This window comes from Cetorhinus maximus, chromosome 2 (assembly GCF_964194155.1).
Source record: "Cetorhinus maximus chromosome 2, sCetMax3.hap1.1, whole genome shotgun sequence".
NCBI classification, from domain to species: domain Eukaryota; kingdom Metazoa; phylum Chordata; class Chondrichthyes; order Lamniformes; family Cetorhinidae; genus Cetorhinus; species Cetorhinus maximus.
This window is the reverse complement of record NC_135880.1, coordinates 50,124,732-50,144,638: the sequence shown is the minus strand read 5'-3', so window position 1 is coordinate 50,144,638 and position 19,907 is coordinate 50,124,732. Positions and strand designations below refer to the sequence as shown.

Sequence of the window (19,907 nt, the reverse complement as noted above, 5' to 3'; positions counted from 1 at the left end):
CATTTGGCATTATGATTACATTTATGATTAGAAATAGGTGCTGGTGAAGGCCAATACTTTGATCATTCATGTGCCATTAATGAAAATTAATGTTTTTAATTTTAATTTGCAGATTTCTTCATATTTAATTGGTACCATTGTTCAGTTTAGAATTGTTTATGAACATTAATGATATGCTTAATTTATTGCTGTGTTCAATGCTGTAATTAGTGAGCCTAGTCAAGGAATTAGAATGTGTTGTTCAAATACTAAATGAAAGTGACCCAAAGATGGTAAAGTGGACTAAGCAGGCATTGGAAACTTTGAGATTGAGAGTGGACGTTATTTTTTTTTGGCTAGAAAGATTATTACATCCTGAAGTTAAATTCAATAAAGCTACAGGAAACCTCAAACACGTTTTCATCATCTAACAGTCTGTAGCGTTTCTGCTGGATGACATTTGAGACAGTGATCTCAACAGTGTATCAACTGGGGCAACATACTTCTGTTATATTTCCAGCTGATGTAACCAATGAGCTTATCCTGTGAAAGCAGAAAGCAAACTGCCTGCAGAATCCCTCACATAAGTGAGTGACCTCTGTGTAGTTGAAGTGGTGAGTGATTTTCCCTTCAGCTGAAAAGACAGCAGAGTTCTTTAGCGGGCACATTAACATCTGCTTTTCTGCTCACATTAAATGCTAAAAAGTCATTTGAGGGTAACTTCTTAAAACAAGTCATAAGAAGTGTTGTACCCAACTTAAGGTGAGATGGTGGCATAGTGTATCTGTCAGTATCTGTCACTGAACTAGGAATCCAGAGGCCCAGGCTAGTGCTCTCGGGACATGGGTTCAAGTCCCACCATGGTAGTTGGTGGAATTTAAATTCAATTAATAAATCTGGAATTCAAAGCTTTTCTCAGTAGTGGTGACCATGGTAACTAGCATTTTCTGTCATAAAAATCCATCTGGTTCACTTATGTGCTTTAGGGAAGGAATCTGCTATCCTTACCTGGTCTGGCCGACATGTGACTCCAAATCCCTAGCAATGTGATGACTCTTAACTGTGCTCTGAAATGGTCAGCAAGCCACTCAGTTCAAGGGCAATTAGGGATGGGCTAAAAATGCTGGCCTTGCCATTGATACCCACAACCCATAAAAGAATAAATCAAAAGCAAAAAAAAAAATTATTGTGTGGTGACATTACTGACTTTAGCTTATGCCCTCAGTTTTAACAGAAGGTGTGAGAGTTTGTGCAGCTTTTCATTGCAAACACAGAACAAAGAAACTTATTTAATTTTGTTTCATTGTCTCTTCAACTGCTAACTTCTTCTTGTTAGGCAGTCCCTTAAGGTTGAGGATAACTTGCTTCCACTCTGGTTCAATGGTTCTGTGATGGCTGCTAAGTCCAGCAGGTGGTGCTTGAAGGGCTGGGTAGATGAGTTGCTTGGAGGTTTGTGCGTTCCGTTTGACTTTGCCTCTACACATTCCAAACAAAAACTCTCAATGTGTTCAATGCCTTCTTGATTGAGTCTTCTCTATTTTGCTCAGTCAGAAGACAGGATCTCCCATGAGTCGCTGGTTATGTTTGACCTTTTCAGGGATGCTTCGAGGACAAACTTAAAACATTTCCGCTGTCCAACTCAGAGTCTCCTGCTGCAACCCAGTTTCAAGTAGAACAGTGTCAGGCATGCAAATGATGTGTCCCACCCAGCGGAGCTGGTTTTTGTGCTCTTCTAACCAGCTCTCAAAGCAAAACATCTCCCCCCATTGATTAAGATCAATGGCGAGATCCTTGAAAATGTGGACCATTTTCCGTATCTTGGGAGCCTCCTCTTGATGAAATTCATCATTGTCTCCAATGTGCCAGCTCAGCCTTCGACCGACTGAGGAAAAGAGTATTTGAGGACCGTGATCTCAAACCAAAGACTAAGGTCATGGTTTATCGGACAGCATTGATCCCCATGCTCCCACATGCTTTGGAGGCACCTCAAATTATTGAAGAGGTATCACCAGTGGTGCCGTCGCAAGATCCTCTAAATCTGGTGTGAAGAAGGCAGTCCAACTGCTGTATCCACAAGGATACTTGTATCCTTGAGGCCCTCAATGCTAGCGCCTCCAGTAGAAACTCATTAGGTTAGCAAAAGGCTGACATGAGAAGCTCAGAGCACTGCATTTAATTCTATGTAGACATGCTTGGTTATGCCACCCAGATTTAATCCTGACCATTTTGAAATATTTACAACATTTTGTGTGACATCAGGTTAACTGTGCACTTGACTGGCACCAAATCCACAAACATTCACTCCCTCCACCACTGACGCACAGTAGCAGCAGTGTGTACTATCTACAAGTTGCACTGTAGGAATTCACCAAGGCTCCTTAGACAGACCTTCCAAATACATGACCACTACCATCTAGAGGGGCAAGGGCAGCAGATAGATGGGAACACCACCACCTGGAAGTTCCCCTCCAAATCACTCACCATCCTGACTTGGAAATATATCACTGTTCCTTCACTGTCACTGGGTCAAAATCCTGGAACTCCCTTTCTAACAGTACTATGGGTCTACCTATACCACACAGACTACAGCACTTCAAGAAGGCAGCTCACCACTACTTTCTCAAGGGCAACTAGGGATGGGCAAGAAATGCTGGCCCAGCCAGCAAAGCCCACATCCCATGAATGAATAAACAAAAAAAAGTCAGAGCTGACAAAATCTTAATGACTCCTTCTTTAACGTTGCATAAATGATGTTCAAGTACTTTGTCGAACTTTCTCATATGCTGCACAACCTCAAAGCACAAAGGAGAAACAACTTGCATTAACAGAGCACCTTTCACAATGTCAGGCCATCCCAAAGTGCTTCATAATCAATTAATTAGTTTTGAAATATGTTCACTGTTGTGATGTAAGGAAATGCATCAATTTGTTCGTAGTCCCACAACAGCAAGAAATAACAAATTAAATTGCTGTTGGTTCAAGGATAAATATTGGCCGGGATACCAGGAGGAAGCTTCTGCTTTTCTTCAAATAATGTCACACAACCTATACGTTCACCCAAGAAAGCAGATGGGACTTCAGCTCAACATCTCATCTGAGAGTTCGGATCTCAGGCAAATTAGCACTCCCTCAGTTCTGCATTGAAGTGCCAGCCATGGCTATATGCTGGAGTTAGTTTAAATTTGCAACCTTCTGAGTTAGAAGTGAGCAGGCAACCACCAGTATGGACCTGAATTATTGGTCCAGTTTACTCCATTCTTTCAGGCAAGAGAGAATCTTTCGCGATGTTGCACTCAGCCATTGTACCAGAAGAAGTACTGAACAGCAGGAGCTCAAAACAACACAAAGATGGATTCCAGGGCCTGGAGTCATTTAAATTTTCTGGAAGTCCAAAGAATGGCTGTGGTGAGCCCACTATAGGGTAACATGTATGGCGACCTTTGTGCTACTTGCAAGTTAAAGTACAATACAAACGTTTTCAACAAAGATGCCTTAGCATCTGCATAAAAATCCCTCACCATTGCACATTGTAGTATTGGATTCTTGGGGCAAGCAGGCATCCCTTGCTGCCTCCTTCTCCATTGCTCCCCTGTTTCTTTCGCAATCCTTAAAGCTCATTAGTTAAGCAGATAGACTATTGGTCTTGCTGTTCCCCAAGGTACCAGGTGCCACATTGCCCATGCCATGACCAACTTATAAATCCAATTACAATGCAAAACAATTTTGATCTGAAGGCAGCAGGAAAAGTGTCTCAGTAACTATGTGCGCCACAAGGTGCCCAACCTCAGCAAGAATCAGTCCAATTTGCTCAAAATTTGCTGGAAAAATAGCAGCATGTGAATGGTGCACGCCATTAATAAAGTGTAGAAAAGATATTGAGAAGGGTTCGGTTACCTGGAAGAGATGCACATTTGACCCAATTGAGTGTGAAATAGCTAACATGCAGTATTTAAATTATTGATCATCTTTAACAGCACTGAAAAAATCAATTTATCTGGAGGAAAGACCTGATAATGCACAAACTGTGGCCAAGCACTGCAGAACATTGTTGAGAGAAGGGGAAAGGCAACAGCAAGTCGACCTGTGTTCTTGAAAGTAACTTATTAATTCTTACTGACAGCTATAATTATCATTCAAAGTAAAAGATTCAAAGATCTGCTCATTTAAAAACTAGAGAAAGGGTCTGCAATGCCAAGGCTAATTAAATACAGAGCAAAATTAAGGAAAGCAGAACAAACCTGAAATGAAGTGCAATTTAAGTTGGCACTCCTTCTATAAAATATGTTCCAAGTAAAGTGACTCCAGTACAAAATGTTCTCCATATAATCATATCACAAATGTTTGCTGATTCATACCAAGATACCGGTGTGCAAATCAGTTTTGTATCTACAGTCCAAATTACAACGCCAAATTATGCCAAGTTATACACCAAAGTTTTGCATTATTCTGCAAAATTTTGTTAATGTGGAAATTGCAGACCAAACAATTTATGTCAATTACTTTTACACTTTCACTTCCTAATCTTTTTAATGCATACGTTTTTCCCCAACAAGATGGCAATTCTGGGAATGCACCATTACTTCCATCTATTATCCAGAATTTGTCTATTCCTGGAGATCAGGTGTGGTGTACAACCTACTCTTAATTTGAAGTTGTTTACTTGAAATGTTTGGTTATTATGAATTAAAATCATGCAAAAAATGCAAGTTGTTGTTATTTACAGTTTGATGTAATGTTCTAAGATTTGAAAAGTTAAAATGGGGCTGAAGTATATTGGACTCATCATGGTTCAGGTGGATCAAAAGTAAAATCTTGCATTCATTTAGCACTCCTCACAGTAATGAATAAATTAGATGGGAAAATGAAGAGGGAGACCAAAGTACAAGGTATGAGCTTTTAGTGGGATTCTGAAGACAGGCAGTGGAGTAGCAATATAACTTCTGAAGAGAATTCTAAGGGTTAAGGTGTAGAGGTTGAAAAGCCAGCCTTGGATGGTAAACAGGAGGGAGTGGCAAAAGCACTAGTCTGGTTTTAGAGAACAGGGATGTAGGGCTGAAGGAGATCAATGAGATTGGGTGAAGTAAAAATATGGAGGCATTTAAAGATGAGGACAATAATCTTGAAGTTGACTTATTTGGGAAGCAGCAAGATATGTGGCAAGAACAGGGACAATGGGTGATTGTGAGATGACACACAAATTAACTGAAAATTTTAACAAGAGCTGGGCAAGGAGTGCATTCGAGAAATCAATTCTTGTTGACATTTTTGTATGTTCATGGGATGTGAGCATTGTTGGCTAGGCCAGCATTTATTGCCCATCCCTAATTGTCCTTGAGAAGGTGTTGGTGAGCCATCTCCTTGAACCACTGCAGTCCTTGTTGCTCAGGAACATCCACAGTGCAGCTGGAAGGGAGTTCCAGGATATTGACCTAGCAACATTGAAGGAATGGTGGTATAGTTCTGCGAGGATGGAAGGCGACTTAGAAGGGGATCTTGCAGGTGGTGAGGTTCTCATGGGTCTGCTGCTCTTGTTCTTTGAGGTAGTAGAGGTTGACAGTTTGGAAGGTGCTGTTGCAGGAGCCTTGATGAGTTGCTGCAATGCATCTTGTAGAAAGTACACACTGCTGCCACTGTGTGTTGGTAGTGAAGGAAGTGTTTGTTTAAGTGGTAAACAGGATGCTGATCAAGCAGGATGCTTTGTCCTGAATGGTGGTGAGTTTCTGGGAGTATTGTTGGAGCTGCACTCATCCATGCAAGTGAGGAGTATCCATCACACTCTTGACTTGCGCCTTGTAGATGATGGAGAGTGGGAGGTGAGTTACTTGCTTCAGAATTCCCAGCCTCTGGCCTGCTTTTGTAGCTGCAGCATTTATATGGTTGGTCCAGTTAAGTTTATGGTCAATAGTAACCGCCAGGGTGTTGATAGTGAGGGTTTCAGCAACGGTAATGCCATTGAACATCAAGGGGTGATTTTAGACTTTCTCTTACGAAGATGGTCATTGCCTGACACTGTGTGGCACAAGTATTGACTTCATCAATCCAAACCTGAATGTTGACCAGGTGGGCACAAACTGCTTCAGGTTGTAATGAGTTCTGGAGCCACGTGGCCCTGATGGAACTTGCAAAAGTGTTAAATACGTAGGCCACTTTACATTTGTCCCACTCTGCTTTTGTAACTTCAGTAGAATCCCAAAGACAAATTCTTGCACAAACACCATTTTTAACTGTTTGCCATTTTTCTGAGGATTCCTCCAATTTTCCCCAAAGTTATTTTAGAAGTTTGGGAGAACTCCAACAAAAATTTAGGACCATTTTTATAGGCTGTCAGAGGATTTTGATCTACGTACTGAAATGAGGTGCAGGTCACTCTACTCAAGACAAAATCATGTAACTGCAATTTTCTCTAGAGCTAAAATATATCCTAAGAAACTGGTATCCAATTATCTTTGGAGCCATTTGAGTTAAGAACATTTACTGGTAACTACCCACTTGTTCCAAACTGGAACAAGCTAAATGTACTTACTCTTAATGTAACAATCTGCCAGTGAAACCCCTTTCCTAGCTGAGTTGAATGGCGATTAGAGTCAGTGTTTGAAGTAGTGTACGGATTTAGAATGGGCCAATTTACCACCAACATTTTCATTTTGAACCAAAAAAAACCACAGTGTCAATATTTAATGATCTAACTGGAAGCAGAGACAATTAACCAAGAACTGTATATCTCACAAAATGAAAGTGAAGGGTTCTTCCTTCACTGATATGGCAAATAAACTTAGCTAAGTAGAAATGTTAAATAACACACTCCCTCTCCTGAATACTGAGCTCTATTAAACTCTTTAGAGACTACCAATCTCAATATGATAAACTCCTAAAGCACAAGCAATCATTTTGTTGTTACAAAAATATTTTTTCTTCCTTTTTATCCTTCAGATTAGATTTCACAGGGTTTATTTCTAATTCTGAAATGTTATATATAAGTGGAATAACGATATAGTTGACACATACTAAGCTAAAGCAAACTGTATGCCTTCGGGTTCAACATAAAAACAAGTTACAACAATGTCCAAATGTTCCATGCTAGATTCACATACATCTCCAAACAGATTGCAAACAGAAAAGAAGCCAGTGAATACAAGAGAGATGCTAATTCTTGCTGTGAAAATTCTGAAGGAACACAATTGCTTCATAGAAAACTGTTAATTAGTTTAAGCCACGCCATTTTGAATAAGTTCATCCATCACTGCTGTACAACATTAATCCACATAAGCAATTAACTCACTTTCGGTTCTAACTCATCCATGCAACTTGTTTAAACACCAAAAAGATTGTATAACATTTCAGCCATGAAATGATACTGTGAGATGTTAATCAAGAAATGCTCAGTGTGTTTGCATGACAGGATTGTCCAATTCTTTTCATGAAGATGTTAAAGCATTCTCGTGTTTATGGTTCATAGCTTAATTCCAAACCCTCAGTTCATATGTAAAAAACACCTCATCTCAGAAAATTCTTACCTCTTTTCTGAAGAAGCTTTTGGGGCCTCTGCCTCTTTATTCTTTTGCTGTGGAAGTCGATGCCGTCGCTTTCGACTTGGTGCTATGTCAACCACATCATGTAGGCTACTGCCAATGGGATCGCTCTGGGGTGGAACTAAGAAGGAAGGGAAACAACCATAACGAATACGTACATTTTTGTCAGCTGCAAGTCAAATGGTCTGAACTACTGAGCTCAAACCTAGAAAGACAAATTTAACATACAGACCATAATAAAAACAGAAAATGCTGGATATACTCAGCAGGCCTGTCAGCATCAGTGAAGAGAGAAGCAGAGTTGTCATGCATTAAAGTATATACCACCTGGCTGAATCACATTAAGGTAAGGAGTGGGGTTACTGGCATATTCTTGATAGTATCAACATGGAAACATCTGAAATGAATTAAAAATACGTTCCTATATTTTTAAAAAAGTCTCCCAAAAGCCTCCCTTAAATTGAAGATACCACATAGGATGAATAGATAAATAACTAATGTAAGAACTTAAGAACACATCAAAAAATGTATGCACTTCTACCTTGCTCTCCTATTTAAACCCTCTTTCAGAACCTGCACTAAGCATTTCTGATCTCTCCTTCACCATGGTTTAATTAATTTTGAAAGCTTGCACTTCTGTGTGGCAATTCTGTACGTTAACGAAGTAGGGCAAAAGTTACTTCATAACTTTAATTTATCTTGTAGTTTTCGTTGTTTATAGTTAAGGTCAAAATATTTGTGACATTGAAATTTCCAGAATTATCTTCTGACGAAATTATCTGATATTTATTGCTGAAAAAGGAGACATGTCAAAGCTTTTTGTCTTGCACTCATCAGGACGCTTCACAAGAATAGCAATATAAGGGGAAAACAACAACTTATAGTATATGTGAAGAGAGTGCTGATTGGTTGGCAAGTGGACTCTGATTGGTAGAGGCATTGCCATGGAGAATGCACCAGCAATGGTTAACTGCCAAGCATTGTTTGTAATTTAAACCAGGCAGTTTGACCCTTATTGGTCAAGGCATTGCCTTGAGAAATGAGTCAATGAATGGCTGTCACTTATTTTGTTTAGCTGAAATAGGCAATGTAGGTGTACATGTTCTTTCTGTCTGCAAACAATCAGGGAGTGGGACAGAAAGAGGTCCCTGGAAGACAGTCGTCAAGGGACAAGAACAGGAATCTGAAACAGGTCCCATTAAGTGAAGTTAAGAGTGAGGAGCAGAGGTAAGGGCTCCAAATTAAAGTGCTACAGGAATAAGACTTAAAGCAAAGTGGACTTGCGAGAAGCAAATAGATTGAGGAGACAACCACAGGTTGGTGACTCCTTACTATGGACCTTTGGAGTAGTGACGTTCTGCTTGGCACAGGAGAACATCGGAGAGTGTGCGTCGAAGGTGCAGCTTGAATGCACGTAGATATCCACGGGATGAGTACCTTTGAAAGAAAGGTTGAAACCCTGGAGGTGGATCCTTGTTGACGACGTCGAGAGAAAGTGTCGTTTGGGAAAGAATTCCAAAGCGACTTCTTCGAGTGTGGAGATTGGAAACCTTCCTGAGAAAGACAGAGTTTCAGTGAGACCAGTTGGCTCCCAGTGCAACAAGCGTCTGGTGGTGGGGTGGGGGGGGCGGGGGTGGGTTGATGAGAAATCCATAAAAACTTGCTTTTGGAATGTGGTGTCTGAATGCAGTTCGCCTATTAGTTTACATGGACAGTACACTTACTGTGAACATTAGAGTATAAGATAGATTTTGTAACTTATGTTATCTTTACGAATTTGTATATATCTGTAAAGGTATAGTTAGAGTAAAGAAGTAGTGTAATATAGTTCAGCTTTTCTTATTTAATAAATGTTTTATTCTGCTGTTAAAAGTTCATCAGCAGCCTTTGTGACTCTGTTCAGTAGCCACCCTCCACTTTTCTAAACAAAGAATAAAAGTTAGGATCTATCAAGCCAGGTTCCACGCTGGGATCTGACTTGTCCAGTAGTAACATCAGCTGGGAGGATAACACAAGCGAAAATAGCCTATGAGTTATACAGCTTTGTGTTGCATTTAAATAGGGTAATGTTTCCCATTTAATTTTATTTAAAAATGAACAGAAAGAGGTCCCTGGAAGACAGTCGTCAAGGGACAAGAACAGGAATCTGAAACAGGTCCCATTAAGTGAAGTTAAGAGTGAGGAGCAGAGGTAAGGGCTCCAAATTAAAGTGCTACAGGAATAAGACTTAAAGCAAAGTGGACTTGCGAGAAGCAAATAGATTGAGGAGACAACCACAGGTTGGTGACTCCTTACTATGGACCTTTGGAGTAGTGACGTTCTGCTTGGCACAGGAGAACATCGGAGAGTGCTCAAAAAGGAGTACACCATACGAAGAACATTACTGATGCAATGTTGCAACAATAATGACTTCAAGCAACTCAGCATGAACTAAGAACAGGAGCGAGGTAATAGAACAAAGAAATGTGCCATGAGATTAGTTTCTCACCCAATGAGTAAATGTCATTAGAGCTATTTTCTCATGTGTAAGGTAATAACAATACAGACTGGATGGGCTTACTGACCTGTTTCTGTGCTATAGCTTTTATGTTTTTGCTGATCCCACAAGGAGTTATTTGAACTTAAGAGCTGAGGATGATTTTGCCTAGAGCTGGGGCATGAAAGTGGCTGGCATGGAACTTCATGGCGCCAGCTGGCGTGCCTTGTGTTTTGCACTGAAGAACTGGACTTTGTCCGATCCCAGTTGATATTACTACTGAACAAGTCAGATTCCAGAGGAGAACCTGGCTTGATAGATCCTAAATTTTTTTTGAAACTGTGGAGGAAAGTTACTGAACAAATTCACAGGACTCTGCTACTGGATTTCTAACAGAAAAATTAAAACATTTATTAAACAAAAAAAATGAACTACATTGCACCAGGCAAAAAGGTTGGAAAGGTCTCAATACCAACACAAGAAAATGATTCAAATCACATGAATCCTTCACCTCAGCAATACCATTATAGACACATACAAATTCAGAAATATAAAACAATTTACAATATCTGTCTTATATTTCAATATTCAGGATAAGTATACAGTGCATGTGAACCAACTAGCGAACTATGGTTAGACACCCCACACTCAAAAATAAATGGCAGATGCAACCAAAGTAGATTCCATGGATTTCTCACCAACCCACACAGATGTTTGTCACATTGTGATCCAACCAGTCTCACTGAAACTTTGTCTCTTTCAAGAGGATTTTCAATCTCCATATTTGAAAAACATGGAATTCTCTTTAAACGTTGCTCTCACTTGAATGGCTTCAACGAGGACTGCCCTCCAGGGTTTCAATCTCGCCTTCCGAGATTTCTTTCCTCTGGATCTCTGCATACTTCGCCTTTCAAGCACAATGTTAGATCTTCGGCCCTGCCCAGCAGAACACCGCTGTGCTAAGGCGTAGTCACCATAAGGAGTCACCAACCTTTGACTGCCTCCTCGGATCTTCAGGGCTACACTCAAGCCAGCTTCACTTCAAGTCTGCTCCCCGCAGTTGTCTCTTTAACTCAGAGCCCATTTCTCTGCTCCTTTCTCTCAAGTTTACTTAACGGGGTTTGTTTCTGATCTCTGTCCTTGTACCCTACCTGGGACTGCCTTCTGGGACCTTTTTCAGGTCCCTATCTTTGTCCCTGCCTGGGATCTTCTTCTGGGACTTCTTTAAGCTCTCTTGTTTGGGACCTTCTCCTTGTCCCCATCTGTGGGACACCTTCCCTGGAGAAGCGCTCCAATTCCAGGTCACCTGGCCTGCAGTTTCGTGCTGTTTCACTTCTTTGCTTCCTTTTCTTTGTGCACGTGCACAGGGCCGGTTCCTGGCTTAAAGATGTGAAAATGGACAAACTGCATATCTGCATGCATGAAAGGCTCGAGTTACGTAAAAAAGCTGTATCCCGGCCGGCACATGAGCAGAAGTCCTGTGCCCGCTGGGAACTGGAGTTTACAGCCTCCAACTGCCGACTTAAAACTAAAGTAAGTTTTTTTTGAGTTTCATTGCAGCTCCCTCATCATTGAGGATGGGAATGTTTGTGGATTCGCTTCCTCTGGTTAATTGTTTACCACTATTCACAAGTGGATGTGGCAGGACCGCAAAGCTTTGATCCGATTCATTGGTGGTGGGATTGTTTAGCTCTATCGCATGCTGCTTCTGCTGTTTAGCATGCATGTTGTCCTGTGTTGTAACTTCATGAGGTTGGCACCTTATTTTTATGTATGCCTGGTGCTGATCCTGGCATACTCTCCCACGCTTCTCAGTGAACTAGAGTTGATCCCCTGGCTTGATGGTAATGGTAGAGTGAGGAATATGCTGGGCCATGAGGTTACATGAATTGTGGTTGAGTACAACTCTCCTGCTGCTGTTGGCCCACAGCACCTTATGGGTGCTCAGTTTAGAGCTGCTAGTTCTGTTCTGAATCTATCCCAATTAGCATGGCAGTAGTGCCATACAACACAATGGATGATACCCTCAGCATGAAGACAGGACCTCATCTCCACAAGGACTTTGTGATGGTTACCGCTACCAATACTGTCATGGCACCTGCGACAGGTGGATTGGTGAAGTAGACATTCCCTCAAACTGGCTACCTCACCACCTGCTGTAGGCCAAGTCTGGCAGATATGTCCTTCAGGACTCAGCCAGCTTGGTCAGTTGTGGTGCCACAGAGCCATTCTTGGTGACTGACAATGAAGTTCCCCACTCAAGAGTACATTGTGTGCCCTTCCTACCTTCAGTACTTCTCCAAGTGATGTTCAACATGTAGGAGTACTGATTCATCAGTTAGAGAGTGGTAGGTGGTAATCAGCAGGAGTTTCCTTGCCCATGGTTGACCAGATGTCATGAGACTTCATGGGATCTGGTGTCAACGTTGAGACTCACAGGCCAACTCCCTCCTGAGTGTATGCCACTGTGTTTCCAGCTCTGGTGAGTCTGTCCCTCCAGGTGGTACAAGGCATACCCATGGATGGTGATGGAAATGCCTGGGACATTGACTGTACGGTGTGATTTGGTAAGTATGGCTATGTTGGAGGACTTTGTAGGATCAACTGGGCAGGGTGTGCCATTGTCATTTTCAGTGCATAGGTCAACACTGGGTGGTTTGTCTGGTTTTTAAAAAATTCCTTATCAACTTTTCTGTAGCGGGTTTGGTACAACTGAATGGCTTGCTAGGCCATTTCAGAGGACATTTAAGAGACACTACATTGTTGTGGGTCTGGAGTCACATGTAGGGCAGACCGGATAAGGATGTCAGATTTCTTTCCCTAAAGGACATCAGTGAATCAGATGGGTTTTTATGACAATCCGGGAGTTTCATGGTCATTTCTGATTTATAAATTAAGTGTAAATTCCATCATCTGTCGTGTAGGAATTTGAAGTCATGTCCCCAGGCCATTAATCAGGGTCTCGGGATTTTAGATTAGTAACATTACCACTACACTACCTTCCCCACAACTGAATCTCACCTGAATATGAATGTGTGAGCCTAAAGAATGAAAGGCTATTTAGCTATAGAGGATATCACAGTAAACCTGGATTCCTCCTCATCTTGTATCCATACACTTATCCATCAGCAGCCAGTGGAAAATGATGACCAGTGTGATCCCCATCTAATTTATCCCTTTCCTAGCCCACACTAAGAGCTATTTGTGACGCTTCTACCATCACCTCAGTGGGCATTCAGTAGAAACGTTTTAAAATATGCTGCCAATGGCAAATGCGTGATTCCATAGTTGTGAACCGCAGTAACAAATATAAACTGCTTGATTCACCATATTCTGGCTGCAGCAGATACCCACAGGTCTTGCAAGCAGATTCACCAGGTCGGTTTCTGCCAAAAAGGTAGTTGGAGAAGGTGGCACCCAAAACAGCACTGCACTCCACAAACCAGTGCAGCATTTTCAGCATGGACTGGGGACCAAATCTGCTGATTTTAACAATGCAGCACTAGTTACCAGACAGCAGTGCTGTTTTGGTTTTCTGGCTCCATTCTTTACATTTCTACCCTGGCAGAACCTTCATCAAAAGATTCAGATTAAAGGACTCTGAAAAAGGACTAGAAATCAATAAGATTACAAAATGCTTAAAAGTATATTCAGAATTAATAAAAACAGAAAATGCTGGAAATACTCAGCAGGTCTGACAGTACCTGTGGACAGAGAAAAAGGGTTAATGTTTCACGCCAGTGACTGGCAGAACTGGGAGTAATTAGAGATGCAACAATTTTTAATCAAGGTCGGGGAAGGACAATGGGAAGAAAGAACAAAAAGGAAGGTCTGTGATAGGGTGGAAGGCAGGAAGATTAACTGACAAAAGGGCTGACGGTGCAAGGCAAAGAGAGATGGTAATAGGACAAGTAAAGAAACAAAAGATGTGTCAAGGTGAGGTGTAAGTGGGAAATTAGAGTCATAATTGACAACTGCCATCCGAAAACAAAATGACAATGGGAAAAGAGGTTATGATCTGAAATTACTGAACTCAATGTCCAGACAAATTTCATTTCTTTGCCATCTCCAGCACAATGCCACCACCAAGCACATCTTCTGCTCCTCTTTCAGCATTCTGAAGGGACAATTCACTCTGCAACACCCTTTCCACTCCTCAATCACCCCCAACTCCTCCTTCCCAACCCAAGCCACCTTCCTGTACAAGCTCAGGAGATGGAGCACCTGTCCCTTTACCTCCTCCCTTCTCAACATTCAGGGCCCCTAACACTCCTTCCAGACGAAACAGAAAATCTCTTGTGCTTCTTTCAAATTAGTATACTGGATTTCCTTTTCACGTTTCATTCCCTCTATGTTGTAGCTCAGTTGACCATTTTGCAGAATGCCACCTTTCAGTCAGCAAGCATGATCCTGAGCTTTCAGTTGTCTGTAATTTTAACCTGCCACTCTGCTCCCATTCTGATCGTCACCCCCTACACTGTTCCAATAAAGCTTAATGAAAGTTTGAGAAACAGCATCTCAACTTTCGCTTAAGTACTTTATACCCTTCTGGTCTCAACATTGTGTTCACAGTTGGGACCAAAAGCTAGTGAGCAACTTTAGCCTAGAACGAGGATGTTTTATTCACAGCCTTCACCCATTGCCCATGTTAAATATAGTTTTGATAAAATATGGAGCCAGGTTCTGCTTTAGCAAGAATTCTACCGGTGCCTGCTGTTCATTAGACATGCCTCCCCGCCCTTCAGCTCAAAACATTTTTGCCAATAAAGTTGCTGGAAATGTGAGCTGACAGCATTACAGAGAGTGGAAAAAACAGGGTGTCTGGAACCTGAGTAAGCAATTGTGTAGCTCCTTAACCAATCAGATTGAAGGACTGAGAGGGAAGCATAAATTAAAGTGAATGAAATCAATATCAAATCAGGCATAGAAAGAGAAATAAAGAAAAAGAAAAAGAAAGATTTAATTAAGGGACAAAGAGACAGAAAGGAAAAGTAAAAAAAAAATGACAGAAATGAGACTCCTGACTTCATTTTCAGTACCAGAGAGAATGGCTAGCAGTAATTAACCCTGTTACATCACTAAAAGGGTACTCATGCCTGAAATTTCAGATTTAACTTTCTGAGATGAGTTTAGTTTCGTAACTGCTGTGCAAATACAGGAACTTAATGACATTCAATGCATTTCAAAGTTGATGCAGACAGTGAGATACCATTTTTGTAAAGCTAAGAACAGAGCAACGCAACTGTATGGCAAATTTTATTGGTACATAGCCATGCACCTGCACCTTGCCTGAATTTGCTGTACCATTTGCACATAAATAATGGGGAGAGCAAATAGCCTCACCTTTATTTTGGCGGAAAAATCTAGCTCAATGTTTCAAAGTTTCCTGCCATAACAGTGACTTATGATCCACGCTCAATCACTTTGATGATGTCATTTGCATCCCAAAACTGTTCCTTTCAATAGTGACTTAAACTTCAGTCCAGCTTGGGGATCAATAGAGGCACATCTGGACCGACGTAGGGATTCTACCAACTGGCTACTCCACACTATTTAATATACGCTGAAAAGTATGCTGAAAGAAACTGCTAGAAAACAGGAGTTCACTGTATAATCCTGCTGTTATCAACTTGCATTACAACTGCACGTAATAAAGTAACGAGACTCTCCCCGCACCCCAAAACAGCTTTACAGAGTACCTGCACAAAAGCAGTTAGTACATACGGTAAGGACTAGAAAGGTTTTATGTTATAGATGTTTCGGTTTCAGAACAATGAAGGGACACCCCTAGCTAGGTTCTTTCCCTGGTCAACGCCTAGCTTATATTGGCTATGAAACTACTGTTATTTAGTTTTGTTAAAATAAGGCATGATGAAGTTAATCTCACAGAAATGGGTCCAATATTTCTTTATAACTAAAGGCATTAGTCTGTAAATAAAGGAAGCTGCCATGGAAGAACATCAGTTTATAGAAACTATCATGTGTAATTATGAATTCTAAAACAAAGATGTAACAGGGAATGCTGGTCCAAAATATGGTTGAATTGACATAAACATTATAAACATACTTGTCACGAAGCTGCTAACACATTAGAATAATTAAGTGCAGTTAGAATTGTTCAAATTGTTCCATGTTAATTCTTCTGTTGGAAAAATTTAGCACAGCTCTGGGTTAATCCTGAGCTGCATGCAGACTGATGGAACCTGATGACTGATGCACCTTGTCTGGAAGGAGTTGTTCATTATACTTCTACTCAGCCATGAAAATTAACCATAAATGACTTCTTTTTTTATCCTTTTTAGAATTTTGTTTTAAGTATAGGGTTGCATTTGCAGATTGGTTTGAGATTCCACAGATAATTTACTCAATTATTGAGCTGCAAACCATTTATTAATTTTGTAATCAATCTTATGCCTTTCTTCTCTTCCACTGTGGGTTAATAACAATTTTGATAGGATCAGCTGCGATACGTCAGCCAATTTGCCCTTTGTGAGGTTATGTTGTGACTTGTGAAGGAAGTTGTACTGTTAACAGAATGAGGCCAGAGCTACATCAATTTTCCTTTCTTACCCCAGGGTCTCCAGTCATGTACCCAGACGAACTCAATTCACAAAGGAAACTCCTCCTCTCCCATCAATATTTGTTTCCATATTATAACAGAATGAAGTTCTGCCAAAGGTTTGGTGAAAAAAACGTGGCAGGAGAAAGGAAATGTCAGAAAAGTTATACGCATGTAAAACATGGATAAGGAGGGCTTTACATTTTGCCATGAATGTAGAATTATACAGGACAAAGTACAGAAAAGTTCTACCGGTTTCAAACCCTGCCATTTACTCCTGATTATAAAAGGTTATCTAAATCAGAAGAGTGTCTATTGGCTTCTTTATTTCTTATTATTTTGCATTGAAGCATTCTAGTGCCATTGCACATTAATATGGTTAATGCTGGTAACTCTTCTAGGTTACATGGCTTATGAGTGTTCCCTTCCGAACAGAAACAGTTATATAGCATGCCAGTGGCACAACCTGCATCTCAAAACAAATCATGTATTTTTGACTCGTAGCTTTGCAATTAGAGTCACAGAGGTCTACAGCACAGAAAAAGGCCCTTCGGCCCATCGAGTCTGCGCCGGTCAAACTAGTACCGAACTATTCTAATCCCATTTTCCAGCACTAGGCCCATAGCCTTGTATGCCATGGCTATTGTAATTGTAATGAGCTCCATTTAATCTTCACTTACAGGCAAAAACTATTTTCAAATTGATGCAATTAGATAATTATTATTTTTGTTCCTCCTGAATTCTGTTTAAAAGTAGTTGAGTGTTTGTACTTGTGGCTTGTGATAAGTTAGCATGGAAGGAAATTAAATGAAAAGTCGCAGTAGTTCCAGAGGACCATAAGCTGCTCTCTCATTAGAGAGAGAGAGACAACTGGTGGTGAATTTAACCTGAGGGTCACCACACCTCAGGCGAGAGGTGAGGTTGAGAAGGGGGGGCCTTCATTGATGACCTCAGCCGGTACCATCACAAACCAGCCGCCCAGTCAACTGAGCTAATCAAAGATTGAGGAAAAGTGCCTACTCTGATGACAACTGAAAAATGGAAGGCCTAGATTTTGCAGTAGTAATGACAGTGAAACAATGAACATTTGCTGTCATTACTCTTCTGAAGCTGATAGCAACTTCTGGCGTCCCACATGGACAGTTAAATTCAAAAGTCTAGAAGTCGCTGTCAATTATTCGATGTTTCGCCACAGAGTCCACTATTGAAGCACCCCGAGATTGCAATCAATTAGAAATCTCTGAACTGACAAGAATTTTCCTTTCATCTCATTTGTCTCACTATAAAAACCCTTTAAAAAGTTACACCTTGTTGAATGAGGGGTAATTAGGTTTTTAAAGGGTGTATTAAGTTCATAATTAGTGTTGAACAGCATCACTGGCCCTGAAAAACAAATTTTATATTTGTGCAATGTCAAATTTCTTCATCATGATAAAAAATTATTTTAAAAGTATTTCTTTTTCAAAAGTTTAAGATATTTCAGCTTCTACTTTAATCTGATGTGTATGCCCCAATCATGTATTTTGTTCTCCATAAAACTAAATTACAGATGAAAGATAATCAGTGGTTTTTAACTTCTCAGTTTTCTGGCTGTGATAATTTTTTAACAAGGTTGTGGGTTCATAGAAACATAGAAAATAGGAGGAGTAGGCCATTTGCACCTGCTCTGCCAATCAATATGATCATGGCTGATCCTCTATCTCAACGCCAAACTCCTGCTTTCTCCCCATACTCCTTGATGCCTTTATTGTCTAGAAATCAGTTTCCTTCTTAAATATATTCAGGGACTTGGCCTCCACAGCCTTCTGTGGTACAGAATTTCACAGGTTTATCACCCACTGAGTGAAGAAATTTCTCCTCATCTCAGTCCTAAATGGCCTACCCAGTATTTGAGACTATGACCCTATGCTCCAGAGCCCCCCCCCGGCCAAGGGAAACATCCAGTCTGTCCAGCCCTGTTCGAATTTTATACGTTTCAATGAGATCCCCTCTCATTCTTCTAAACTCCAGTGAATAGTTGGCCCAATCTCCCCTCACGACAATCCTGTCATCCCAGGAATCAGTCTGGTGAACCTTCAGTGCACTCCCTCTATGGAAAGTATATTCTTTCTTAGGTAAGGTGACCAAAACTGCTTATAATACTCCAGGTGTGGTCTCACCAAGGCCCTGTACAGCTGCAGTAAGGCATCCTTGCTCCTGTACTCAAGTCCTCTCACAATGAAAGCCAACATACCATTTACCTTCCTAACTACTTACTGCGCCTACATACTTGCTTTCAGTGACTGGTGTAAAAGGACACCCAGGTTCCTTTATACATCAACATTTCCCAATCTATCACAATTTAAATAATACTCTGCCATTCTGTTTTTCCTAACAAAGTGGATAACTTCGCACTTATCCACATTATACTGCATCTGCCATGTATTTTCCCACTCAACCAATTTTTCTAAATTGTCTTGAAGCCTCTTTACATCCTCCTCACCACTCATATTCCCACCTAGTTTTGTGTTATCAGCAAACTTGGAAATATTCTGTTCTGTTCTGTTCTGTTGAAGGGTCATTGGACTTGAAACGTCAACTCTTTTCTTCTCCACCGATGCTGCCAGACCTGCTGAGTTTTTCCAGGTAATTCTGTTTTTGTTTTTGTTTTGGAAATATTACATTTGGTTCCCTCATCCAAATCATTGATATATATTGTGAATAGCTGGCACCAATCCCTGCGGTACCCCACCTGCCACTCCAAAATGACCCATTTATTCCTACTCTCTGTTTTCTGTCTGCTAACTAATTCTCAATCCATACAAAAACATTACCCCCAATCCCGCGTGCTTTAATTTTTCACACTAACCTCTTATGTGGGACTTTATGAAAAGCTTTCTAAGAACGCAAATACATTCATCCACTGGTTCTCCTTTATCTGTTCTACTCGTTATGCCCTCAAAAAGCTCCAGTAGGTTTGTCAAACAGGATTTCCCTTTCATGAATCCATGCTGACTTTGTCTAATCTTGTTGATATTTTCTAAGTGTCCTGTTATCACATCATTTATAATAGACTCTAGCATCTTCCCTACTGCTGATGTTAGGCTAACCAGTCTATAATTCCCTTTTTTCTCCCTCCCTCCTTTTTTAAATAGTGGGGTTAAATTTGCCACCCTCCAATCTACCGGGACTGTTCCAGAATCTACAGAATTTTGGAAGATGACAACAAACACATCCACTATTTCCATGGCCACCTCCTTTAGTACCCTGGGATGTAGATTATAGGCCCTGGGGATTTATCAGCTTTCAGTCCCATTAATTTCTCCAGCACTATTTTTTTACAGTACTAATTTCCTTCAATTTCTTTTTCTCATTAGACTCTTGG

The 19,907-nt window shown here is 40.7% G+C and overlaps 1 protein-coding gene across 1 annotated transcript in view; it reads right to left on the bottom strand.

The window, feature by feature from the left end:
* The window catches only part of xrcc4 (X-ray repair complementing defective repair in Chinese hamster cells 4), a 543,146-nt gene that overhangs the window by 165,611 nt on the left and 357,628 nt on the right, over positions 1-19,907 (bottom strand). The window contains exon 7 of the mRNA XM_078564644.1: positions 7,494-7,629. Coding sequence (XP_078420770.1) covers positions 7,494-7,629 — 136 coding nt within the window. The remainder of the gene's footprint in view (positions 1-7,493; positions 7,630-19,907) is intronic.